Raw genomic sequence first — 27,213 nt, forward strand, 5'->3', positions numbered from 1 at the left:
TTCAAAAACAGTACCCCATCCTAAATCATTCATTCATTTTTATATTTTTTTTTCTTTTGAGAGAGAAATCTTAATACAAGGTCGAGGCTTTTTACCCGTATCTCATGGTCATCCTCTATGGATGGAGTTTGCGACCTTTTCATTGAGCTGGCTCAGCTGTCATCACGTGGCTGAAGTATAGAGTCATGTGATAACAGGTGGCCATACTGTGAATAGGAGGAGCTTGTAACGCCTTTTTCTGTTCGAGGAAGGTGATGCCATCGTATGATTTCCTCCTTGATCTTTCTCGAGCCGTCCACTGGCTCCTGAGGTACCAGCAGAGATCTTATGCCAAGTGCTGACTCATTGCGAGGAGAGAGGGAGTTCCACTTGGCTTTGGTGGTCCCCCACTGATTCATCAGTGTCCATTCTGGTCTTGAGTCAGGCATTTTTCCATGTTTCTGAAAATTTTGCTTCTATATAGAAATGTCAGACAAAATATTCACCATGCAGAGAAACAGAGAGTACAGAAAAAAGTAATTGTGCATGTTCAGATTGTGTTCAACTGCAGCAAGTCAGACAACATTCAATTAAAGTATTTATTATTATTAGCACCAATGGTGAAAGAAGTGTTGAGATCTTTTAATCAAGTGAAAGCCTCAATATAATAATGTGCCATTAACTATTCCATTAAAAGTCTTGCAATCCTAATTTTATTTAAGTAAAATGTATTTTAAGTATCAAAAAGTAAGCATCAGAATGTCCATTGTTAGAGTGTGCCTATGCTTTGTATGTAAAATATTGTTCTTAGTGACGACAGTTCTCAGATAAATTTAGTGGGGAAAAAAGTAATATTTCCCTCTAAAATGTGGTGGAGAAGTTTGGAAAGCACATAATGAAAGACATGAAGTACAAGCATCTCAGAATGTTACTGAAGAACAAAACTTGAGTAATTGTACTAGTTACTTTGTACCACTGATTAGAACCCATGCTTGAATTGCTCCCCTTATCACCCTTTTTCTCTATACTTCCTGTCTTTTCACAACATAAGAGGAGTAGGTTGAATTCCTTACTGCTCATATTCAAATATGTGCCACCTTCATGAAACCAGCACGTTTTCCCGAATCCACCAATCCCTGGTCAGACTCTGTGTTATGTGCATGGTGTAAACACTGAGGTGTTACCACTCTGATGGGATGGCTGTGGTCTGGGTTCAATACAAATGACTATAAGGAAGTAGCAAAGTGAAACATCCAGAATGGACAAATAAAATTTGGTTTCTGATTTGTTAGCTTGCAAATACTGCAGGATAGAGGATGAGTTTATATTTTAAAATCTCATAGTTGGCCATCAGAGGTTGTATTTTTTGAGAGTTTCATGGGAAATCCTATATTTCCAGTTTTACAAATCAGTGGAAAGTGTGTTAACTTTCCCTCACGGTTTGTTTTTATTAGTTTGACTACTGCTAAAACAAAGGCATTGGAGATAATTAAGACTACACGTATAATAACTGGCTACTCCCTCCCATCTTTTTCTTCAATTTATAAAGTTTGTCTTCACAAAACCACTCTGAATATCATTAGGGATGATTCTTCTCATCCAGAAAATGCTCACTAAGTCCTGCTATAGACAACTTCATTTTAAATGTAAGTGACTCTTGAATGATAAATCTCTGGCACCTTAAGTAAGGAGTTGTTTTTAACTTTATAGTCCTCTGTATGTTTTATGGTATTTTGTGTATTTTAATAAGTAATTTGTATAAGGGTTTATTAATAGGCCTATGTTGTGTTGAACATTGTCATGGCTGTCCAGCTCACCAAAGCAAGTTCTTACCAATGTTTGTAGTAATGTTAGTAAGATTAACTCAACTCAAAAAACAGAGACAAGAAAAAAATGAACAACCATTAAAAATCTGCAAAATATTTCTTTAAAAGTTTTATAAAAAAGCATACATTTCCAATTTCCATATCAAATAAAACAGTGAAACTGGTCACTTCAAAGAAAAGTGCATTTAAATTGTGGATAAATGTAAAGCAGCTCCACCCTGCCAGTGACAAGGTGTTAACACTGTCTGGGAGCATTTAGTTCAGTGTTTAGCTACTGGTGTCCACAAAACCTTTCTCACACTCTTTGCTGCCTTTTTATCAGCTGCTATTCCAAAAATGTGTCATGTACCTGCTGTCTCGTGAGGGAGGATCTCCCCCTCTCTGTCTCTTTCACTTCCCCTTTTTGCTGTCTTTTCCCATCAACTTATGCACCTTTTGTCACATATAAAAATACTTTTCCCTCTTATGCTATGTTCTATACCCTGTCCTCATGCTAACATCTTTTCCAACCTGACTTTCATCTCTCCAAATCCTTTTATTCTCCCATCTGTCTCCCTGTAAGTGGGTGGCACTGAGCCAAACATCGCCCAGCCTGCCTTCACCATAACAACTAGCGGCGACGTCTTCATTTGATGGGACAAAAGGGCCTCCAAGAATCACTGCTGTTCCCGCAGGGGCTTATGGGTGCTAGCCAGCTGCCTACAGGCTGAGAGCTGGAGATTTGGAGAGGAAGGTCCAGGTAGAAAGGAATGGGAGGTAGGGATTCCTGGAGGGAGTAGCGCTATATATCAATGTGGCGTTTAACCTAATACCCCCTAGCACTGTGAACTTGTTCCCCAAAGAGCAGATAATGCCTTCTCACGGGCTAACATAGTGCTTAGACCTACTGCTGGACCTCTGCTTTCACTCACAGTGAAATTGCACATTTGTGTGATAATGTGGAGTGCATGGAATTCATAAAGAATCATTATTTCTACACCCAGTTTTATGGTAGCCAATAAAAATGTCATTCGGCTGTTAGTGCTGTAGTTTATTCAGGCCCATTAGCTCCTCCACACTGTGCTGAGCAAACATTCAGGCTAATCTCCTGCCTGAAACACAACTTTAACCAAGTCCTCACCTGTACTGCTGAACAACTCTTTCTCATAAAGGCACAATCTGTAATCCAAATGTAAACCAAAGGATATAACCCCATCATTCCACTTTAAAACACAGAACATTAGAACATTCATCCAGATTTACTGACATGCCATTTAAAACACCTAGTAAGACTATAACTATTACTTGGAATCAGTAATGTCCGTAACCACCAGTAAACCATGCTATGTTTGGAATTATGATCAATTGAAAAACACACAAAATAGTATTTCTTCAACAAACTTATATTTCTCAATGACATAGGCGAAAAATGCCTGTAATTTATATGCTCAAAATGCTACTCTCTGGCTTTTTAAACCTTACTTGACCATACAGGACAAGAAATATAAGAGGCAGTAATCTCTTTCTCAAGTAGTTCATGCTAACAAATGCTACAGTATATGGTGTGATAGTTGCCTTGCTTGAGAAAATTAGAACTTGTGGCAGCCTTAAAGCTAAATGGTACGGTGGAGCTAGCTTCTTTTAGCTCATTGTTTTGGTTTTTGGTTCATTCTCCCCGCTCTCACCAACCTCGTTGCCAGCTGGTTGTCCAGCAGCTGTGTTGCAGTGAAAATAAGCTCTATGTGCCCTGCACCAAACAGAAGAAGTCCCACAAATTAAATGACCACATAGGTCATTTGTACCTGCACACCAGAATGACCCACTCAAGCGTAATATGCCACTTTACAAAACAGGACTGTAATATGCTGCTTTGGAGTGACAAGGAAGCGGTTAAGATCTGTTAGGCTGAGGCACAAAACCACTTGGTTAGGGTTAGGAAAAGATCATGGTTTGGGTTCAAATGATCTTGAAACATGGTTAAACATGGCAACCGTCGTCATCATAGCAACAGTAAACACCACATTACATTTTTTTTAAATTGTCCCAACTTGCAGTTGAAAACATGACATTCATGGTTGGAAACTGGAAGCAAACAGCAGCTTGGGAGAACGGGCTCAACAGAAGAGTTAGCAATTAGCCTCAAATAGCAGCTAAAAGGAGAGTGAGTATTGCACTTACATTCTTTAGGAGGCCCAAATGAATGTTACGGTCGCGCTACATAGGAAACAGTTCACTAATATTTTCGCCATAACAATGTTATAAGTTGATAAGATTTCAATGATGTGTTTAGACCTTCTTTATCATCATCTTCAAACCTTTGCCTGACTGAATGTGCTGAGCTAAAAGAGTTTATTGCCCTCTACAAGAGGGGAGGAGGCAAAATGTATTTGTCTGCACGTATAATCAAGAGCATGAATGAAGTTTTTTGCTCTTGAATTTATTAATCCGAGAGCACAAATTAATAAATCATGCACACAAATAAGTTTTTCTTAAGTTTTTTTTTATTCTACAGTACAGTACTAAAAGGTAGTGTTTTGTTTCCTGCTTTAGACAACAGTGGTATATATCAACACATTTTGCTTAAGTGTTTGCACAAAAATAAATCGGTGATATCTGTTTCTCACTATACTTAAAATGACCTTATATTTGAAAATTGGATTTTTTAATTTATTTATGTCAATGTCATCTTATAGTTGCATAGTAGTGCAGTTGCAAGTAATGGTTGGAGACCTGTTCTTGCAACTTAAGTACTTAAAAAATGCAAAACCACAGGTGTGAGAGTCAGGTAGTCAGTCCAAAAAGCTTAAGCTAAGAGGATCCCCTCACTGTAGGGGTCAAGCATTCAGGCTTCTACCGGTTTTTCCTTTAATTTGTCACCCGTCTATACTTTGGAAAATGGTTGCAGTAATTAATAGTAAAAGGAGTAAAAGGTGTAATTAATAGTAATAATTAAAGGTGTATATAGTGTAAAGTACATGTAACTGAGTGGGCTTAAACATACAAAATTTTTAATGAAAGTGGACTGACAGTCCAGTCTGCCAGAAACTTGTTTTATCCTGTCAACAGTCCCTATCCATAGATCTACTTCCTCCACAGCTATACATGCCTGGCATCTTACTGGACCTCTGGTTCCCTCTCAGCTGTGGTCCCATGCCCAGACCGGCACGGCTGTGATCCCAGTCCTATAGGAGAATAAGGAGACAGTTCATGTTGGAGCTGAAGTCATCGACCAGGCATCCGTCAGAACAGCCACCAAAACAAAGGACGCCTTTGTCCCACTAACACAAGGTTGGTTTTAGACAAGAGGCTGGACAGTGCTGAGATGGACAGGCAGCAGCAATGGAACTGACAGCTACAGTTTGACCTTGTCTTTTACTGTAACACCTCACAGTCATCCAGTGTGAGAGGAAGCCTGTTTGATGGGTATTAGGATATCTCCTTTGGTCAATCACTTAAACATTCCCATTAAAACTTTTATATTCAGAGTCTAAAATGCTCAATTTCTATAAAAAAAAAACACCCTCAGGATTGTGCTATTGCTGTACATGACTTCTCAATAAAGGGACAATACCTCACACACACACTCACGCACACACACACACACACACACACACACACACACACTCCAAGATTGCTGAGCAAGGGTTTACAGAGATAAGTGAGAGGCTGATCTTGAAAGTTGCAGCCAAAACGTTGGACAATGAAAAGTTTCCTTTGGATGTGCCGCCAGTAGCCGGAGGGGCAGAGAGACGGAGGTCATGTCAGTCCTTGATAGCCTGCTGTTTTATTCTCCTCAGTCACAGTTAATCTCAGCTCCGCGCCCTGCTGTGCTCGACCCCAACCTGCCACCACTGTCTCCATGCCCGCCACGTCACCATGGCAACAAGGAACAACCATGTGGCATACACATATATCCACACATACAGGTCTATAGCAATGCACTCACACACTTTGTGGTATTTAACAAGAAAAATCAAAGAAATTGTGATACATATGAAAGTGTACTGAAATGTGGTGTGGCTGTAGAAAGAACAGTCAGAGATGGCTGTGCCAATCACGGACTAGACCTTCGTTGTCTACTGTACTCTCAAACTCGAACCCCCTCCTCCCTTCTTTCTCCTACTCTCTTTTGGAGAAACAATGGTCAAATCCATAGGCCACAAATACACAGAAAAACAAAGTGGCCTGTGTGTCTCCCTCTTTCAATCGAACAAGAGTAAGAAGATACAAAGAAAGCACTGACAGTAAACTACACACACACACACACACACACACACACACACACACACACACACACACACTGTTGCAGAGGGGTCCTGTTCAAGTATTCTATGCTGTAGGAGGTTGGGAGTTGGTTTATGCATGACGGCCGCTTCACATTAATCACACAGTGAGCTCAATCAAACTTACGTTGAGCAATTTCTGCATCGTGTGTGTTTGTCTGTGAGTGTGTGTGTTTACACAGACAGAATATGCATGTGTGTAGGTTGTGTGTTGGAGAACTGGTGGGTGTTGTGTGCAGATTTGCATTGCACACATGTGTTACAGAGGAAAGGTTCTGCATGCATCAGCTCTGAGTGCAGTGTTTGAACTGAGCTGAAGGAATGTTTCACTAAACATTTCACTCACACACACACTGACTTCATATGTAGGGCAGCAGTGGAAAGACACTAGAGATACCACTGTTTCATGCCTATTATTTGGGTTACCTTAATTTCTCTGTGTGTGTGTGTGTGTGTTAGTGGGCTAAGTTGAAGCTAACTCTGGGGTTATACCTGTCAATATACTCAGCTGCTGGTAAACAAAACTTGGCTTGGTTGTTGAAGAGCTGTATCATTCATTTCTGACAAGCTCATACTGAACATTCTGTTACATTCACTGCAGACAGACTGCACCGCCAGACACTACGCTTTCAAGACGAAGTCCAATAGTCCTGGGACCCTACAACTGGACCCGGGACCTGATTTACAAAATTTACAGCGGGACAGAAAAGGTGAACCTGGTCAAACAGGTTAAGGAGTTAAAAACTCAACTCCAAAGTAAAAAGGAACACAGTTACTCTCAGTAAGCTCTCCCGCATCCTGGACTTAAATGTTACGGAAAACAAGAATCTCACGGACCAGGTTGAGTATTTAACCAATGAGATCCACAAGAGAGACTGGAGAGAGCACGAGACCAAACTGTACCAGGCAGAGAGAGACAAAGGTCACCAGGAGTCACCGCGAACATCCGGCTTGCCAAACAACTGGAGGAAACTGAAAAAGGTGGTGTTTAAGAAGAGGGAAGTGGAAGAGCTGTTGGAGATGCTCCATGCTTCCTATGATGAGCTTTGTCATACATACTCTAATGTCTCCAAGAAATACAACGACATCCAGCAGAGGTATGACGCTGACCTCGCGGCGGAAAAAGAGAAAAATGACAACCTTCAGCAGCAATTTGAGGCACAGATTATGTACAATTCTAACAAAGAGTCAGGACACAAGAAGATGCAGAGGTTGAAGATAGAGAAGGAAGCCCTGTTTCAGAAAATGGAGCATGAGGCAAAAGTTGCTGCTGAAAGGGAGAAGAGCCTTCGCATGAAGTTGGAGGACCTTAAAATGAAACTCCACAAACAGACCTCAACAAGAGCGAGGCTGAGGAAAGACCTTCCACAAAAAGATTGTCCAAGTCATGAAAGAGCTGAAAGACAAGTGAAGTGAGCACAGGGATAAGTCCCCTGCCGTTTTACAGGACCCAGAACTTGTGAAAGAGGAGTCCATCACTGTGTTACAGGACTCAGAACTCCAGGAAGAAGCTGACATCAGTGAGGAGAAGGAACCCGTCACTTCCTCGGTTGAAGAAAGAAAAAGAAGAAGAGGCCAGAGGAAGAGTCCACATACGTCTGTGACTTCAACATCTGAGTGGACTTTTCCACTACAAGCGGCAATAACAGAACACATGGTGGCTCAGTGGTTAGCACTGCTGCCTCACAGACAGACCTTAGCCTGCCGGCTGGGTTCTCTCTGTGGGGTCTCTATGGTCTTCCCTGTGTCTCAGAGTACTTTACTCCAAATACATGGAGCTCAGATCAGTGGGACACTCAACTTAAAATTAAAAAAACAATGAAAATATTTCAATGTAAAAGTTCTGTCTTTATCGTTGTATCTTATAGTCGTTACAGGTTAGTTGTTAAGTACAGCTGTCATCATCACAAGTTATTAGTTCTATTGATTGATTGACCACTGTCAGGAAGGTGGCTTGTATGAGCCTAATCCTAAGAAACCACATCATCATTTTTTTGGAAAAACATATTTGCATTAAATTCAATTTATAATATGGCATTTTAACTCTTTTGAGCACAACACAAAACTACAATTTTAGTCCCAGTATTGATGAAACTCAATAAAAAAATTTAAAAAAAAAACTCAAAAAACTCTGCGATGTATAATGAACATTGCTGGGTGTAAGGGCCAAGTTTTAGTCTTTTAGTCTTAGATTAAGTTAAATTACCGTGGTAGCCTGAAATTATTTTTGGTTATGGTCAGAGTAAGATTTGGGATGGTTTAACCTTTGTTTCTCTGAAACACTGCTGTGGTTGAGTCCACATGTTCCATTCCAGGGGTCTGTCTCACCAACGTGATCTGTGAGTGCTGCTTACACATAAATCAAAAATGGTGGCGGCATCCCCAATTTATGAGTGTATAATCACCTGAAAATAAGAATAATTGTGTATTCGTTACCTTAGTAGATGTTGATTTATTTCAAATATCTTAGCCAAAACAGGAGTCAAATGCGCTAACCACCCACAATACAATAGAACCACATGGTGACCAGATTCCTCTGACGTCACACTCAGGGTGGGAACCATACAGCTCCTCTGCTCCAGCTGGACTGCTGCTAATACAGCGCCACTAACACACTGCTAGCTTAGCCTGTTAGCACCTGCTACCACCAGTGTTACTAAGAAAGTTACATAAAACAGCTCGGAAGCGTATTAAATCTAAATCTACAGAACTGTGTTAATCAGGGATCCTTTCAACAAAACCAGCAGATGCATCATCACAGACAGGCTGGAAACAAAGCTGCTAACGTTAACTAGCCCGATTCACTCAACAGTTCATAAAAACTCTGATTTTAATCCTGCTGCTTTGGTTGTTAAACTCTCACATTCAGTCAGCCTGTCAGTCAAGCTGACAGGTTTTATCATATTTTTATGTGAGCAGCCCTCCTTCAGAAAAGGACGGCAATATTAAATGTCAACATTTTTGAATAAAGGTGTCAACAAGTCAGCCAGTCCTCCTGTCTGTCCAACGGACTGACACGGACCATTGACTGTACTGATCAAATTAAAATAAATGGATAAAAAACAAGGATAAAATCTTGTGGTTAAATTTTGAATAATATAGCGATTACAGTTCAAAAATAAATGACAAACAAAAAAAAAAAAAGAAAAATATGGCTACTGTGCTCAGGAGACCAGACTGAAGAAATAAAAACATGGTGCAGGAAAGAAACATACTTCCAATTGAAATACATTAGTTTGAAAGTGGTGCAGAGTGTCACGAAAAAAATGGAAAATTTGTGTCCATGTACATGAATCTATAGATTAAATTTTATGAATATTTCACAAACTGCTGTGACATCTACATGCTAGACTACCAGTCAAAAGTTTTACACAAGCATTGATTCAGAAACAATTGGAGATTAAAAAAAATAAATAAATAAAAAATTTGTGAAATCAGACAGCCGGCGAATAAGGATGTTTGCATGCCATGTCTGTGAAAATAAAAGTAAGCACCATTCTCTCCTCACAATTGCTGAGATCTTTGTCCTTTAGCGTTTTCACCCTCTACTCTCAACTAACCCCGCTTGCATCTACACACGTGTTTCGACGCTCACACACACTATTCTTTAGTCAGACACATGTTGATGGGTAACACAGACACTCAGTTTTGTCCGACCCCATTGTGATTATCAGAAGCAAGTGTTGACTGGAAGTCAGCATTTAATCACAGCCTCTGTTTAAATCTTGCAGTTAAACCGTTGACTGGAACACTTGCGTGATGTATACCCCATGTGGTTCACGTCCACCATCTTGATCCTCCTCCTTCCGGGAGGGACTGGTAACCGCGCTGCTGCTAACGTTTGCTCAGCTTGTTTCTCTGATAACTTAAGATCCAGTTGTCTGATGACTAAAATCCTTCATCCAGTTCTCTGGGAGAGAAGCTGGTTGTAAAACAGTAAAAACACTGAATAAAGCAGTTTCATGTTAAAAAACAGTGTTTCTCTGACACTGTTCAGCGGGCACAGGAAATCCAGTAGGGGCTGCTACCCGAGCTGCTGCTAACGTTTGCTCAGCTTGTTTCTCTGATAACTTAAGATCCAGAGGTTCAGCAGGTTTTAGCCGAATTATCCACAGAAGTGTCACCTCCTCTCCAGAACAAATAGACCCAGTGACGAAAACAGGTGAAAACACTGAATAAAACAGTTTCACGTAAAAAATCAGTGTTTCTCTTACGTCTGGTAGGGTCTGTTAGCTGAGCTGTTGCTAACGTTTGCTCAGCTTGTTTCTCTGATAAATTAAGACCCAGACATTCAGCAGGTTTCTACTGGGAGCAGAATTATCCAGAGGTCTCCTCCTCTCCAAAAATAAACATACACAGGGATTAAAACCATAAAATACTGAATAAAGCTGTTTCATGTAAAAAAAAAATCAATGTTTCTCCAACAATGTTCGGCGAGCATCGGACTTCCGGAAGGGGCTGGTAGCCGAGCTGCTGCTAACATTTGCTCAGCCCGTTTCTCTGACAACTTAAGGTCCAGATGTCTGATGACTAAAATTCTTCATCCGGTTAAAAGAACAACAAAGATCTAAAAGTTTATCATAAAAATGTGGCTTAAAACTGAGTAAAAGTCCATTTATAACAGTTTTGGTCGAACAACCACAACACTGACACATTATCTTGTATGTGTATAGTCTTCAGTAGAGGCCATTGTGGCAAACAGCCACAACGCCAACGTATTATCTTGCAGGTGTATACTCTTTTGTAGACGCAACTGTAGTGGACAAACACAACGCTGACGCATGCATCTTGTACGCGTCCACTCTTCGGTAGAGGGGGTATGACGCCATTGACAGGCGACATTATGAAACAGACTGTTACCTTGATTAGAATTACAGATTTCTCTGGGTTTGAAAATTGTTGGAAACATTTAGGATAATGTAAGTACACAACACAACACATATTATAGCTTTAAGCATCATTGATTTATAATTGATATTGCTAAAGTTAATAAACTCTGTTGTGCATTTAAAGAGAAGTTTCCTGTGATTGTTTGCATACTGTGATAGTAGTCTGCTGACGGGGTCGGTGCTCAAATTCAAATCTTCACTGTTCATCCTATAATCTTAATATTTTTCAGATGTTGACAGTCTTGGATGAACACCACATTTTGAGACTGTTTTCACTGTTCATATTCATAATTTGATTTACTTTTAATAATTAATAATTATCGTTGGTAATTATTAACTATTGCTGATAACCAAACCTGCTCCTGAGTCCCAACAGCTGCCTAGACAGTGTCTCATTACAACAGATAACACAGAAATATTTGAAGGGACCACATTTACTAATGTGAAATAGAAAAAAGAGCATATACTGTGTGCACTGTGCTGTGGTTGAATGATAAATTAAGTTCAGTTGTGATTACACTTTGATTATATCATTTAGACATGGACATCTCATGAAGCTTTGATGGAGATGATAATTCACGGACAAATGTCTTTAAACTGACTCATTAAATTTAGAATCCAGTTCAGGATTCTTGTGATAATTTTTTTACCACTCTGCATGTTTAGACACCTGACTGCATTACTGCACTGCTGCAGCTCTCTGAGGTCTCCTGATCAGGTCTATTGGATTTTCCCATAGACTGTATATAAAGATTATATTATATTTATATACAGTCTATGGTTGTTCCCCACTCCAGGAACCACACTTTGATACTTTCTCATGATCATATCTGTGGAGACTGTTTCAACATGAGTTTTGTTCAGTTTAATTTATGATGTTTCTTCAATCTGTTATGGTATGGGTAATTACTAGGGGTGGGAATCTCACGAATCAAATTGATTCCAATTCTTTGGTGTCTGATTCGATTCATAATCAATTGAATGAATAGAAAAGGGGGCACAATTTTCAGTCTCTTGCTCAAGTATACTGTGTGCCAAACCAGGCTTTGGACTGCCTTTTTATTTAAAAACTGCAATAATTTATTCATTAATTCATTTGAAAGCATCTTAGTCGCCTGCCTGTAGGAGAATAACAAAATGAGGGGGAGGCGGAGTGCTCTGCTGTGTTAGTATTAATGTTATGTCTCCAGCAGTGGAGAGCAGCCTCTCTGCTGCACTGTTAGCTCTGGGGAAAGACATCACTGCACAAGACGCTGAGCGGCTGCAGGGTTTTTGAAGTGAAACAGACTGAGCACAGAGTTATTCTCTTCACTTCAGAGTTGGTTTAAGTTGTTTAATGCTGCAGTGTGTGTTGGTCAGCCGGTCTTGTTTCTTACTGCTGGAGTTTGCTGCTCTTCTCTAACATTAGTCTCTGAGTGACAGTGTAGAAAGTTCACAATATACTTCATGTTTGTCTCGCAAAGGTAATTATTTAGTTATGTAATCAAAAAATGCTTGCAACTGCTGCCTATTTTTAAGATGAACTGCCAAGATAACTAGTGTGTGTGCGCTGTAGACTGTCTGCCTTTTTGTTCCGTGGACATCACGTTATTAACTAACATTTAGAAAATCTATTTTTGACATTTGTGAATCGATGCAGAATCGTCCACGTCTGCATCACGATGCATCTAATAATCCCCCCCCCCAACCACCCCCCCCACCCCTAGTAATTAGCAAGCAGATTTAAATTTAATATAGTCAAATTTGGTTGGTCTAGTCCAAATAGTCTCTGAGTACCTGAGACAAACGAAAAAAGTGTTGCAACTATCCCCAGTCTCCCCTACTTTAGTAAATATACTTGGTTATATGAGTTACTTTCCACCACTGGAGATGTACCATTAAGGATTTGCTTTCTACCAGTTGTGACTCTGTGGCTAAAATGGGGGGGGGGGGTTAGGTAGAGATGGAGAAAAAGGTGACATATCTTTTATGAAAGAGTAGAAATCTGAATGTCAATAGCAGTAGTTAGTTTTCCAAGGCAGACCCTGAGATAAAAAAAAAAGATTAAAAAGAGAGACAGTGTTGAAATCTGCTTAGCTTCAAAGACGTCAAGTAATAATAGAACAATGAACATCTGGGCTTTGAATTATTCAGGTTTCAAACTAATCACAGCAGGACAGCAGCAGGATTTCCTTGAACCTCAGAGTTCACTACCTGAGGATTTGTCATGGATCACTACTACAGTAAGTGTGTGTGACAAATTACTGAATAATGCTTCTATCCTGCCACCCAGTGTCAGCATGGAGAACAGCATGATCTTATTCTTTTTATTAAAAAAAAAAAAAATCACCACAATTTAGAAACGTTACTTTTATTTCACAAGTTTCCACAGTTGGTTTGAGTCCCCTCCCCCCCTCCCCCCCTCCCTTTTAACCCTCCTGTGCCTGGTTTCACAACTGACATCACAAATAAAAGAAATCAGCTGAAGGAAAGTCAGGTTGACATGAGATGAAACTATGTACACACGCACAAAGCTTTGGATGCAGAGTAAAGATGCTTACAGTGATTTGGGAGACATTAGCAGATTGTCAGCAACAGTATGAAAGTAGTCGAGTGAGGATTCGAGTGTTACAGCAGTCCCTTGGTTTTTCCACTAATGGCTGAGTTTTCAAAAAATAATAACCTGGTCCTCCATAACCAATGACTCAAAAGGCAAAGTACCACATCCTTTCATTCAGCACACCCACAGAGAACATCTTGTAGAAAATACTAGAAAACAGACACCACATAGAGAGAGTCACAGTCGCTGTCTGATCACAGCTCGTCCTTGCCGTTCTGAGAGTCTGAGTCGGGAGTTTTAGCTTTTTTGGAATCCTTTTTGACAGCTCCTTTCGCTGTCTTTTTTGCAGCTGATTTTGCATCCTTTTTGTCTACCTGCTTGGCTTGTGTTTTGACCGTCTGCTTTCCATCTGTTTTAGCAGCAGGTTTCACTTTGTCTGTCTTGGCTTTTGCTTGGTCTCCAGCTTTGGCCTTTGCTTTGGGAGCGGCTTTGGCTTTAGTGGCTTTAGTGGCTTTAGTGCCTGTTGTTGTTCCGCTGGCGGTTTTCGCCTCCGCTTTGTCCGTCTTCGTGTCGACTGCTTTGTCATCCTGCGAGTCGGCTGGTACGTCCTGCTTCTGCTCTGTCGGTTTATCGTCTTGTTTATTATCTGCTTTCCCCTGGTCGGCCTGCGGGGGAGGCTCCGGTGTTGCCGACCGGGGGTCTGAGCTATCTGTTTTGCTGAACTCGGCATTCACGGGGGTAGAAAACATCTTCAGCATATCCTCAGCTTGGATTCTCTCCTGCAGAACAAAAGGAAATAGTAGAGAAAAAAAGAGAAAGCAAAATGACCCAATTAGGAATCAAAATACCAGGATCAGAGACGAACAAAAGCTCTAATGACACTAGATCAGTTGTGCAGAATGGAGGTTCTTTCATTTGTATGTATCCCCAGAAAACTAGTTATGCAGCATTAACAGTTTCATTTTCCTCAAATATCTGCTGACAGTCAAAAAGTAAAACACCGTTATCTACACCTGTGTTTATTGAACAATTACCAGGCCTAATACTACTCTTATTCTACATAGATGGTCTGTACCTTTTCCTCGTGAGCAGGATCCAGGGTGAACCACAGCGCTACAGCACACCTCTGACCCTTGGTGACAGCTCTGACGCCGTGAGGGTTTTCTTTTCCCGCTCCAAACCCGACCACGCGGCCGCACTGTGGACGCACCTCAGCCTGGAGGAGTCCGAGAATACAGTATATAATGTGCCATATCAGACAATTTTATAGCTTTAAATGTACAACTGTTCTACTGACACGGGCTGTGAGTGCGGATCAAAGCATGGCTGAATATTTACCGTGACAGTTTTTGCATCCAACTCTGTGAAAATGAAATCTCCTCCTTCAAAGTCGTCGTTTAGATAAAGGATGGCACTGGAGGGGGAGACACATCAGGATATTATGGAGCTGCTTGTCATAAACACACTCTGTAACCACTGTAGTGTGTGTGTGTGTGTGTGTGCGCTCACCTGTAGTCTCTGTGTGTGTATGCAGGAGGCTCTTTTATGCACTCGTTAAGCTCAGACACCAGCAGACAGTTGTCCACATGAACAGGGTGACTCAGGTCCTCACGGTCCTTCTTCTCTGAATAACCAGCAGTACAGAGAGAGGACGAACATTTCAGGCTGTGATCACACTCATCTGATTCATTTTAGTCAAACTAAAGGGATTTATTACAGCTGCACTAATCAATATATTTTATATTTACAGCAGATCTAATAATAATGTGTAATGTGAAAGGTGTCACTTTTATTAACAAACCCACAGAGAATTATCACCCTTTGTGTTTGAAGCTTTTTAGTGTCTTTTAGCTCATTGTTTTTGTTTTCTGAGAGATTATGTACTTTTCATCAGTTTGGTGTGGTGGAGAGCTCTAAATACTACAATATCAATGAGCTTCTGCAGCTTATTTAGAAGAAGCTAGTCAGAGCTGTGTATCAGAGTTATAGTTGTTTTGTTTGTTGTTGCAGTTGCTAAATTCATCCAAAACTAACTGAGAATCTGAGAGTGGATTCATTTAAGCTGCTAATTGCTGATTGTACTATACACAGAATTTTAAGCTCTGATTTTAAACTGTGATTGAATGATTTTTATTGAAATGCACCTTGGGAGTTGTAGTTAACTTCTTTTTATGTACACAGACTTGCACCTTTGACTTTTTATCAAAGAACTGGATATTTTCTTATGGAATTGTTGATCTTTTGTACTTATAATTCAACCAGGAGAAGTTCATGCCGATCCAAGTCATAGAAGAGCTCCAAGTCACGTAAGATTGTCTGTGAGAAAAATAAGTGAGACTTTTACTCCCCAAACCAGCGGTGCCCAAAATAGCTCCTCCCACTCTATTAACATACAGTGTCCTATTTTAACCATGCAAGTGCAACAACAAACGCAAGGTGGTAGGTCTTACTCGCACAGACTATATATGGGCGTCTCCATGTGCACCTGCTATTTTGGTTCATGTATGTGCAGCAGCGCAACTTGTAAAAAAAACTGAGTGAAGGTGAATACAGATCATGAATGTATAAAGACAACTGGATACAGCGTCGAAGGCAGGGCTCCGTTCATTCCTATGAAAGTTGCTCAGTGGTGCATGAAGCAAAAAAAGTTCAACTTCCGGGATCATTGGGCCCATAGAGCGTGCGCACTAGTGACTTTTGCTGGCCAAGCCGGCTACGTCCAGTTTAGCCCTCCGCTAACTGGAATGGGGATAAAACAATTCAATCGTGCAGCTCTTCTAGACTGTCGGAATGTGATCAGACCGAATGGATCAAATTCTGATAGTGAGACGAGTCATTTTGTGGGGGTTGTGATGCTCAAAAAAAATTATCCGCTGATTTACAGACGTGTCTTTCACAATGTAAGTCTATGGGAAAAAGTATTTTTGGGCCCAATAGCATCACAGTTTGGCCACTGTGTCAAATTGGCTTCACAGCCCGGCGCTGTTCCTGGGGGCTTGAAATAAATCAACAGGTGTAGTGATTATTAAATACTAGTCACATCACTGCTCTCATAGCTCTGAAACAGCTGAGCCAATCACAGTTTAATGAGATAACGACAGCTCAATAAAAGGAAAGCTGTTCATCAGGAAAAGACAGTTCAGAGCGCCACGACATGAACACACATCACCACAAATCTGCAGCCGAAGAAGTAGTAGTTTTTTTCATCAGTTAGTTACTATAATAACGATAGAAATAAAAAAAAAAAAAATGTATTTGCTATTTCAGCAATAATTGTGATCTATCTCACCCTGTACACGGTTGCATAGTTTAGTTTGACCAAATTTCAACTAAAGTACAACTTTGTCTTTGTGCTGCTTCATTTGAATGAACCTTCCACCTGTCTGCGCCTCTCCTCCCACCTGTGCACCGTGCACTCTGTGCTGGTCACCAGAATAACTCACAAACACGCAAAGCGAGTTTCAAGGTCAGGAAAATACCAAACAGTTGGAGCGCTGCTTGCGCTGGTCGTTGCACCTCCATGAAAATACAGCCCACCATCTTCCATAAATGATGCACTCCTCTCTGAGCCAATCCCTAACATGTCATGTGCTATATGAAAACCTCTTTCACTGAGTTTTACTCAGTTGTCCTTTCTCAATGTCTCTTCTGTGTGCTCACAAGCCCGGAGACTCACTCAAAGTGTCTTTCTGTCAGCATCTCTGCCTTGTTTGCTCTCAGGTTTGCCTGCATGCTTGCTCAACAGTTTTGTTACAATGTTCCACAAGTCCCAATTGGAAAAGTAGAGTGAGTCATTTCTGATGTTGGTTGTTTTTTTCTTTGTGTGATGATAATTTCTCCACAAAATATAATTCATGTGCTGGCTACAGATCTTTTTCTGTGTTCAAAATGTCCTATTGCACACTCAGGAATGAGGCACAACTACAACTACATAATAGTGAGCTGACTCTGACGTGTCAATAGCAACAGTCACTTAGTCTCATGTCTAATGAAGTATTTAGAGTCATTTGTCATGCCAGACTTACAGAAAACAAACCATCTCTCAGACACAAAGTTGAAATATTTAGAAGCTATAGTGAATTATCCAGGAGACTAGTATGTTGCTGTGTTGTAGAACATTGAGGTTATTATCAGAGACAACTTTCATACCCTGTTGTATGCACTTTGTCTGACTAGACACAGCTGCATCCTTTTTATCCAATCATCTCTTCATTGTATTTATGTATTCATTATTATAATACCAGCATCGTGTCACCGTCTGACTTACCATCGATGGCGGAGCGACAGACCAGGTGGGAGTAGGAGAAGTAGAGCGGAGTTTCCAAACGGAAGTGCGACACCAAAACCTTCCTCACCTTCTCGCTTAGGTTGAAGAACAAACGAGCGCTCTTCAGCGGAACCTTCCCCTCCTGTCCCAGCTGTGGGAGGAGGAAACGTGATTCAACAGCAGGTACAGGATTAAAGAAATGTAGGTAATATGTGTGTGGCTGGCTATTTACTAAGCAGCAGAAATACAGACCTTGACAGCCTTCAGGACAGTGACTCCCTGGAACATCTCACTGGGGGAGTGGGGGGAAGGACGCCCCCTGTAGCCATCACCTTTCAGAGCAGCAGTCTGGGAAATATGCACAACATCAACACTCTGACATGATGGGCTGAGACACACAATGGAAAACCCAACAGAGGCAGGACACAAACAGACATCAGGTGACATGAGAGAGTTCCTTTGTGTAGAGAGGTATTTGTGTATTTTTAATATTTCTATTCATATGATGGTTTAATTACCCGTCCTGTCCGTTCTGCTGCAATACCAAAGTAAGTTCCTAATGTTTGTTGTAAGTGCAGTAAAGTGAAATCACTAAGTTGTGAGCGACTCCATTCTTTAGATAACTCACATTGGAGAGGCGCTGCAGCTCCCTGCAGTCATCGTCAGTGATCACCCCATCCAGCAGCACCCGCTGAGAGCCGTTCAGCTGGGCGGACGTCATGGTCACCTTGATGTCATCATATGTTGGAGCGCCACCTACAGGAGAAAGGTCACAGTCAAGACTTAAACACACAATACCAGCCAAGGATATTAAAAGTTTGGCTACGGAAGACGTAATTTTGACTTTGCTTGGAGGTCGTGTTCTATTTTTTTTTTTTTAAATCAATACTGTAATCTAGTTGGATGGTGAAAAGACGCTTCATTTTCATTTGTTATAAATGGATTTTTAAGTCAATCATGTGGACGTTTGGATTATTTCAAACTTTTAGAGAGAAGTATTCACCTTCCTGTGGTGCAATGATCTTGGTCAAGTCTGAAGAGTCCTTCTTCTTCTCCTCAACCAGGGTTTCAATCTCTTTCATCAGGTTTCCTATTTCCTCCGTGATCCTCGCTGCAGCCTCTTTCTCCGCCCTGAGACGCAATGAGGATAAAATGACGGATTAACATCACTTTAACCACAAATTTATACACACACTGCACAAACGTCTCTGTGTGTGTGTGTGTGTGTGTGTGTGTGTGGAATCTTACTTCTGCTTTTCTCTCAGTTTCTTAGGCATGACATCTTCAGGAGTCCACGTGTCCTGAATACAAAATGATGTGGCGTTAATTCAAATGTCCTCCATTTATTTTTCAGCACGGCATGAAATGAGAAGAAGGTGATGGATAACAAATGGTTTATTCACTCACTGGATCTACAAAGGTGATTCCAAAGGCTTCATATCCAAAGTACAGCAGCTCTTTCTCCAGCATGGACTGCCGAATATAATCTTTCACCACCTGGGAGTTCAAAACAAAGCATTTGTTTTACTTTAATTGTTGAAATTCCTGCAAAAAAAAGTATATTCAGAAGGTACAAAATAAATGTGCCAAGCTTTAAGTTGAGGTTAATGCTAAAAAACACTGAATTAATCTCCTCATCATCTATCTTATTAAAAACTTAAACCAACAATGTGTAGTTTTTCTCTCAATAAGTTCCAACTTTCCCAGTCTGTTTGTGGCTCTCAGCCTCAAGCCCACTGGTTCCTACTGAAATTTTAGGAAATGTTAAAGATTCCCTCCAGACATTTCTTTGTTTATAAAATACTGTCTGATATGTTTTTCCTACAAAAAAAGTTAAATTAGCACAATAAAATCCTTCAAATGACACCCACTCCTTCTCCCTCATTGAAAAATCCAGAATCTTTGAATATGCAAATATTTTTCATCTCAAAAGTTTAAGTGCTGGACACAAAATGACTCTTACTTCACACAGAGAAGCTCAGACATCTGAGAGAAGGAAACAATAAGCTAAACATGTTTTTTTAGGAGGGGTGGAGGGGTGTAAGTAATTTCTAAAACAGCTGGCCAATGTAGTTTTAAGTTAATGCTACCCAGCAGGAGTATACAGTGCATTTGTTGGGGACTATTTTCAGCTGTGGATTAATACACATTTGCTGCTCTAGTGAGTAATTACATGGTAATGAAGGAAGACTTGTTAATGGGATCAATTTAGTTGGTTCTGATTTTTTTCATGAGATTCCTTGACAATAAAAAAACATCGCCAGATTTGTTCTTGAAGTATCAGGTCTCTACCAGTCAAGCTAAATGTGATGTTAAGTTATTTCAGAACATTAATAATAAAGGTAGAATTGAATGAATGTAAAGGAAAATATGAAAATGCAGCATTATGGATTATTAAAGGATATGTCTGGTGCTATTTTATATTTCTCCTACATATCATTACTAATTATTTTGTTAGGTAACCATTAGCATAAAGCATTAACATATTTCTTTGTGATGGACTACTTCTGAAACCAAATCTACCCCTTTGAAGAATATATTCAAAGCTGAACACAAGCTGGAGAGTGAGTTCACTAGTGAAAGCCAGAAATCTAAGCACCCCAGGACAGAATCACTTAGTCATTAGTATTGATCAACAACCCTGTTAAGCTGCAGTAAATGCTGTATAATATGGACATTAAAAGTCTTATTTATTGCACCATTTAAACGCAGCAAATGTTGAAGTGCTTTAGATTACCATCAGTGCTTTTTTAATGCTGTTTTTGTACATTTGAGTGCTTTTTTTCCCCTCTCGCTGCTAATTCACTGCTAATCTTTCTGCACTCACAGTGAGGTTGTTTGGATGGAAGCCTTTACTAAAGAGGTTCGACCTACTGTACCTGTCTGGCTGATATGGTTTCTGCCTTGTCTTCCCCCAACACAGCAGAATAATAAGCCAGGTTCTGCTTCATCACTTGGTCATTAGGGTGGAACAACAGGAAGGTCTTGGCACACTCGATGGCCCGCTCATACTTCTCACCTGGAGTCAGGAGACAGAAGCAGGAGGGTGAAGAGTAGGGATAAAGTCTGAAACAGCTATTCTAAAGAAAGAGTTGCATTATGGAACCAGAGTACCCCTTTAATGAAAGTAAGAGTTTCAAGACTCCCCGCAGGGATCATTTCAAACGCTTTCTCTCTTGTATACTTCAAAGGAGCTGCCATGAAACTCACCCTTTTACTATTTTGGAAACCCCCTCTTTAATAAGCCTCTTTATTCTGATGTCACACTAAAAATTGCAGTCTGCATAATTTCTTTCTTAACTTGGTCACTGAGCGAGTGATTTACTCAAATTTACTTGAAACTAGGTTTAAACAGGCCACAAGAGGAGTGATTATCCATATTACTACTATAGTCATACAACTGTCAGGCTCTGATTATCTTCAAAATAAATATATTGAAATCCACTATGTTTAGATGTGATTTTTAGCTTCTTTCAAATTAAAATTAGAGAAACAGAAAAAATTGGGTAATCCCTGTAGAATCAATCGAATTGATTTGATCTTTTCCTTTGATGGTTTCATGGTTTGGAAACCGATCTTTAAAGAACAGAAACTCTCTGAATCAAATTGTTAAAAGGTCTTGTAGGCTGATCGGCGTCTGTGTACACCAGACAGTTACAGCGGATAACCAGCTCAGTTTTAAATGACGACTCCCATCCTTCACACAGTGAATTCCAGCTTCTTCCCTCAGGACATACAGGCTTATAGTCCCAACAAAACGGCATAAAAATAGCTTTGTTGCAGCAGCCATCACTCAGATGAAGAAGACGTAGCAACATTGCACAGATGCTATAGAAGCAACGCTTATTTATTTATTTTTACCTACATTTTACCTCATCTATTTTAATAGCTATTTATATAAGTGATTTTTATTGTTATTTATCCCTTTTTAAGTCCTAATTATTGGAGCCTTATATCTGTCTACTGTCTGTGCTGTTTGTAAAACGTGTGTCGAGGTGGATTCCTCGTCTACTGCAAACCAAATCTACCTACTGGTACAAATAAAGTAACTTGAACCTGAACCTGGAAAAATTCTTTTTGGTGGTTTATGGCTCCAAAAGAGAAAATGCAGAAATCAAATCTGACTGGAGGTATTACTGGGCGTTTTTCTGTAATACGTTTTTCTGTTCTCATTCCCTTTACTTACAGGCTTACATGTCATTGCCGGACATGCCATATATTATTTTTAGAATAAGTTGGGCTACTCAGAAATGCCAGTTTCAAGTTGCATGTGAGTTGTACTACACATGATTTTAGAGCAGGGTTTTGAGAAAAGTTGTTGTTGTGCCATTTAGTTCATTACAGGGAAAATCTCTGTACAAGGATGTATAAAGGAGAGTGTCAGTGTTCCAGGGACATATATAATATATTAATAATAATATGAAGATGTAGTGGGCTATACCTGGGTCCTGTTTCTTTAGCCTATATTTCTTTACAGTTTGGGAGATTGTCACCATGAAAATTCCTGCTGAATGAACTATTAGAACTTCCTGTTTGCACTGTGACCATGAACGTACAGACAACTCTCACTGGATCACTTTGATACTGCAGAAGACTCAAAACATGATGATTAGAAGGCAACATCTGCAGGTGAGGAGCATCTTTTTAAAAATTGACTTCAAAGCTAATTTATGGGTGTTAATCTGTCACCAGGATGTCAGAGATTCCTGGGATTTTTTATAACCCCAAAAAATGTCTGAATCTGAATCTAACAACATGTATATCATGTCTGTGCGTTCTGGTATCATCGGATGCAAAGGGTTAACTGCGATAAGGGAGGAACCTCCTTCACATCAGAGGAGAAAATTGGTCATTTCTTTTTTTTCATAAGGCCAACATTTTTCAGCAAGCTATATCTGACCCTATGCATAATCAGCGATGCCGTAAATCACTGCAGATTTAGGGATTAACTGCATTATGATCAGGGGCATTAGCTAAAGCCATGTACACCACAGAGTACAGGCTGTGAGACTCACTGTTGTAGTAGGAGAACTGCAGGTAGTTGAACTGCGAGGGGAGGTAGTCCTCAAAGGGCTTGTCTCTTCCAGCAGTTGAAGCCAGCTCCACAGAGCAGTGCTGCTTACAGTTCAGTACCTGCATGTAGTGATCTGACACACACACACATTTACACAAAGGAATAAGATCATCGAATTTCCAATTTTCATACATCTTTTTGGCACAATAACCATGGATGTACTGTGTCACCTGTCATGGTCTGGAACAGGTCGGCACTGTATTCCATGTAGTTGTATCCATCATAGTTGTAGGATCCCTCGCACAGCGCTCTGCACTCCTTATCGGCCTTGAAGTGCTCATCTAAAGCCGCTTCGAAGTGTTCAGCCGCCAGACCGAAAGAATCGTCGCTGTAGTAACTCTTCCCCTTCAGGAACTCAGCCTGAGGAGAGAGCAAGTGGACACCCTGTTAGATAGTTTCAATCCCTTTTATAAAAGCAATGTTGTGTAATGTTACGAGTGTAATGTGATATTCTATTTGACCGTTATTGGCTCTCTAACAGCAGTAACAGAAAAGCTTTGACACTAGATGCTTAAAACAATTTGTCTGGGTTGAGTTTTACTTTTAGAGCATAAAGGTTTATTCTCTACTTTTTTTATATAGTGATTACCCCCACAGGAAACACACAGGAATGTCACAGTCAGAAAATGTTACTGCACTAAACGGATCATGTGATAAAATGCCAATTTCTGAAATAAACGGAACAATAAAATAACTCAAATGTGAGGAAAACAATGTAGACTCGAAGGCTTTCCTAAGAAGACTAAGTGGTCAAAGGAGTTTGCACTCACCATATGTGGCCTGGCCTCCAGATCTTTGAAGTCTTCCTCCTTTACTCCTGCCATCATCCTGTAGTAGTCCAGGTTCTGTTTCATCTCCATGTGATCCGGGTTGGCCTGGAAGAACGTGTTGGCTGCTGCCACCGCCTTGTCCAGCATATTTATCTGAAAACACATAGAAGCTCAACTCATCCTGTCTAGACTAAAGGTGTGTTAATCAGATCAGCTGGGAGGAAAAACTACGGACTAATTCACTATGACAGGATTGTTCACTGCTGCACTGTGATATTTTATAATGTGTTTGCTTCCATGTGCTTCTCAAACTGGGTTTAGTCTATACTAACCTCAAGGTAAAGCAGCGTCCATTGATTGTTTGGCTACTTGTTGTTTTTGGCTAACAAATCATTGACATTTTATCATATTATAAAGATCTTATGATTAACATGTCAGCCAACTTATAATTTATTTACACAGTAGACACAGAGCAACATTAGCACTAATTGTGAAGTAGTGTTTCTGTCCAACTGGCTAATTTTAGTCCAATATTCACTCTCTTTTAGCTCTGTTTTTGCTCTCTACCAACTCCTTTTTTAACTTTATCTGTTTGCTGTTTGCTGCTGGGCAGATAGGTAGTGTACGAACTTTTCAGCTGAAATCAGCTGTGGCTAAAAAGCTACGCTAATGAACCAAAACTGTAACGTTTCATGATATTTCTTTGTGGGTTTGTTTATATGAGTGACATCTTTTTACATTACACATAGTCATTTGAACCATCGCTAAAAATATTGATTAGTGCAGCTTTAATAAACAGGGCTGACAGGAACAAGCTGTCATTCTGAATCTTTCTCTAACTGACCAACCTCTCATCAGTTTGGTTTTAAATCACTCCTTACTTCAAAATAATCAGCTGCGTTGTTGCTAGTAACTAATGTTAAAGAGGAAATGTGTAGCTTGTAGGCTCTTTTCTGGTGACCTGTAGGAGTTGGAGCAACTTATTTCTAACAAACCACGGAAACTCCCACCCATAATGGCCTGTAATTAAAATAACAACATGTCATTTTCACAAAAGAGGCCAATAAAATATTTAAAGCTGCATCATGTGATTCAGTAAGACTGATGATAAAGAGCTTTTGTCCCCCAACACCTGGTGTCAGACTTCTGAAAGTCATAAATTTAAGCTTAATGGCTGAATCATAACTAGTTAACAACTCTGTCATACTGAAAATGTGTCCGTTGTCATTTTGTACTGTGAGGTCTGAATTCTGAATGTTTCAAAATTAATAGGAATTGTTATAGAAATACATAAAAATACATTATCAAGGCTGATTAAACTTCTGCACTATTTTTTTTCATTATTCTGCTGCTTTAAAAAGTCTTAAAAAGTCTTACTTCCTAGTAAACACTTAAAAAACCAAGAAAATTGTGGATATAAAAGTTGTTCAGTTGACAAAAATAGTTGAATGTTTAAGCTGATAAAACATCTACCTATCATAACCAATATTTTACAGATAAAAGCACTCTAAAAACTAGCACTTTGTCTAGCAAGTACGAGTTTATTGTGAGCATTTGAAAGCAGCATTTAGGCCTTTAAACAGCTGTATCCAAAAAAGTCTACGTCCTAACGTCAGACTCCTCAGAGGCTGACTCCACCTTAAGACGTGGCATGGTTGTCTTGGTTTTGGGGGGTTGGGACATTTACAGTAGTCAACTACATCCTAACTCTGATGGAAAGCCTGAATGAATGTAAACTAAAGCTGGTGAAAGCGTTTCGTAATGTATGGCCTGGAAAAAGCTGGAAAAACATTATCTCTGATGCATTTTATTAAAGAACAGCAGTGATTTCAGTCAAGGCTTCATACTTATACTTTGGAGCTTTATACCTTAAAGTAGGCGACTTGTAAGTAATTATAAGGGGTCCTTTTCTTGAATTCCAACTCCACTTCTGCAGTGACTTGATGCATAGTTGGTGTCCCAAGTTTCTCAGTTTCACAGGAGTTGACACAATCCGCCCGTTTCAGGATTTTCTGGAAGAAGCCTAGGTCTTCCACAGACCCGGCCCCCGGTATGGGGACTCCCAAGCCGGCCAGAGGCTCGCCGAAAGCGGTGTGGTTGGCGCAGTTGAGCCGGCATTGAGCCTTAACCTTGCGGACTGTAGCTTTGTTCCTGAGCGCCTTCTCCATATTCAGGATAACAGTGAGCCAGTCGCTTTTATAGTAGGCTTCCACGGCCGTGTCGAAGAGGAAATCAAAGGGCTCCAAAACGACGTGGTTGTTCAAGTTAGTGTCGGACGTGCACAGCGGCAACAAAAGGCTCAGAAAGGGAAGCGCATAACGAAGCTCCATGATGCGGAAAGTCAGCGCTCTGCGGCGGGATACGAGCCTGGACCAGAGACCGAGGGGCCGGACCGGCACAGAGAGGATGTGTAACTTCTGTCCCCGGCAGTAACTTGTCTGGAGGTGGGGTTTGAATAGTTGAGCCCCCGGTAGCACCCCCCTCTCCCCACCGCCCCCTTCCACACACACAGACGCAGAAATCATAACGCTATAGGACGGTCCCATTGTGAACCTACAATGTACAAAACAAATCATTTCTAGTTAACCGAAAACCCCATAAAACCATCTGAGAAAAATCTACAGTATCATCATCATCATCATCATCATCACTGCCTCCAAACCCCATTTGCTTTACACTTCAAAGTGGATTCAACATTAAAAATAAATAAATAAAATAGTTGTCACCTAATTTATGGAAATTTATTAAGACAACATTGAACCAGTGAAAACGAAAAATGTAAGAGTACATTTTGCACTGTATTTTAATGTTATGATGGGCTTTTTATTTTCTTGATATGACAAAATATTAAGTTAGACTCATTTGATATAATAAGAAACGTATCAACGTACATATGTGATAAAGACCAACTAATTTTGTAAGAACAAGAAATGCTTTTGTTCTGTGGAGGAAAATGATTTAACCTGCACATGTTCAAGCTGTTGGTCTGCAACATTAAGTGTCTTCATCAAGTCTCATCATTCATCAGGTCTCTGAACTCTGTTGGAGGGATGAACAGCATTTATTTAAGATATTGCCTCATTTGGTGTTTTTGATGATGGTGGTAGAGAGCGCTGTCTAACAAGTTGCTCCAAAATCTTCCACAGCTGTTTAGTTGGTTTGAAGTCTGGTGACGATGAAGGCCAAAGAACACTATTTACATTTTAATACTCATCACAGTGAGCCCTGGCAGAATCTCATTGTGTTTTACTGAATCATGTAGGTGTCACTGTCAGTTTGTCTGATGTTCTTATGTCTCCTTGTTTACCTTTGAGTGAATATTTTTCCTCCTTAAAACAACATGACAATTTCTTGTCATAATAACATGATTAACTTATTTAGTTTTATCTACCTTGTTAAGTTCCATGTTATGACAAAATAAGTTGGTATGTAGTATTGTTATGACAAATGTGCCGCAATGAAAGCATCTTGTTAATAATAGTAGAACAAATTCTCTCATAATAGAGAAACTGTGCAGATTTATTTTCTCATAATGGCAGCAATTTATAATAGATCTTACTCAGATCACCCAAAAATGAAAAGAAACGTGCAAGAGATACTTGTATAA

The 27,213-nt window shown here is 40.1% G+C and overlaps 1 protein-coding gene and 1 long non-coding RNA gene across 2 annotated transcripts; one reads left to right on the forward strand and one right to left on the reverse strand.

Moving 5' to 3' along the window:
• Positions 1-13,290: 13,290 nt before the first annotated feature.
• Positions 13,291-26,239, reverse strand: p3h1 (prolyl 3-hydroxylase 1). Its single transcript, XM_067588388.1, has 15 exons — positions 25,475-26,239; positions 23,607-23,759; positions 23,007-23,196; positions 22,778-22,909; positions 20,642-20,781; positions 19,170-19,259; positions 19,011-19,063; positions 18,766-18,893; positions 18,391-18,518; positions 18,015-18,110; positions 17,763-17,913; positions 15,005-15,119; positions 14,834-14,909; positions 14,571-14,711; positions 13,291-14,274 (listed from the first exon to the last, which is right to left on the reverse strand). The coding sequence occupies exons 1-15, from the start codon at positions 26,180-26,182 to the stop codon at positions 13,750-13,752; spliced, it is 2,826 nt and encodes a 941-aa protein (XP_067444489.1). The 5' UTR covers positions 26,183-26,239; the 3' UTR covers positions 13,291-13,749.
• Positions 18,117-19,196, forward strand: LOC137182103 (uncharacterized). Its single transcript, XR_010928247.1, has 3 exons — positions 18,117-18,233; positions 18,382-18,531; positions 19,117-19,196. It is a non-coding gene; the product is annotated as an uncharacterized lncRNA (long non-coding RNA).
• Positions 26,240-27,213: the final 974 nt, after the last annotated feature.

The sequence above is a fragment of the Thunnus thynnus genome, chromosome 4, assembly GCF_963924715.1.
Source record: "Thunnus thynnus chromosome 4, fThuThy2.1, whole genome shotgun sequence".
NCBI classification, from domain to species: Eukaryota; Metazoa; Chordata; class Actinopteri; order Scombriformes; family Scombridae; genus Thunnus; species Thunnus thynnus.

Coding starts and splice junctions, on each gene's coding strand:
- p3h1 (XM_067588388.1), bottom strand. CDS start 26,182: ATGATTTGTTTTGTACATTGTAGGTTCACAATGGGACCGTCCTATAGC. Junction 23,760..25,474: donor TACAAGTCGCCTACTTTAAG/GTATAAAGCTCC, acceptor ATGTGTTTTCAG/ATAAATATGCTGGACAAGGC. Junction 22,910..23,006: donor CCTGTTCCAGACCATGACAG/GTGACACAGTAC, acceptor TGTGTGTGTCAG/ATCACTACATGCAGGTACTG.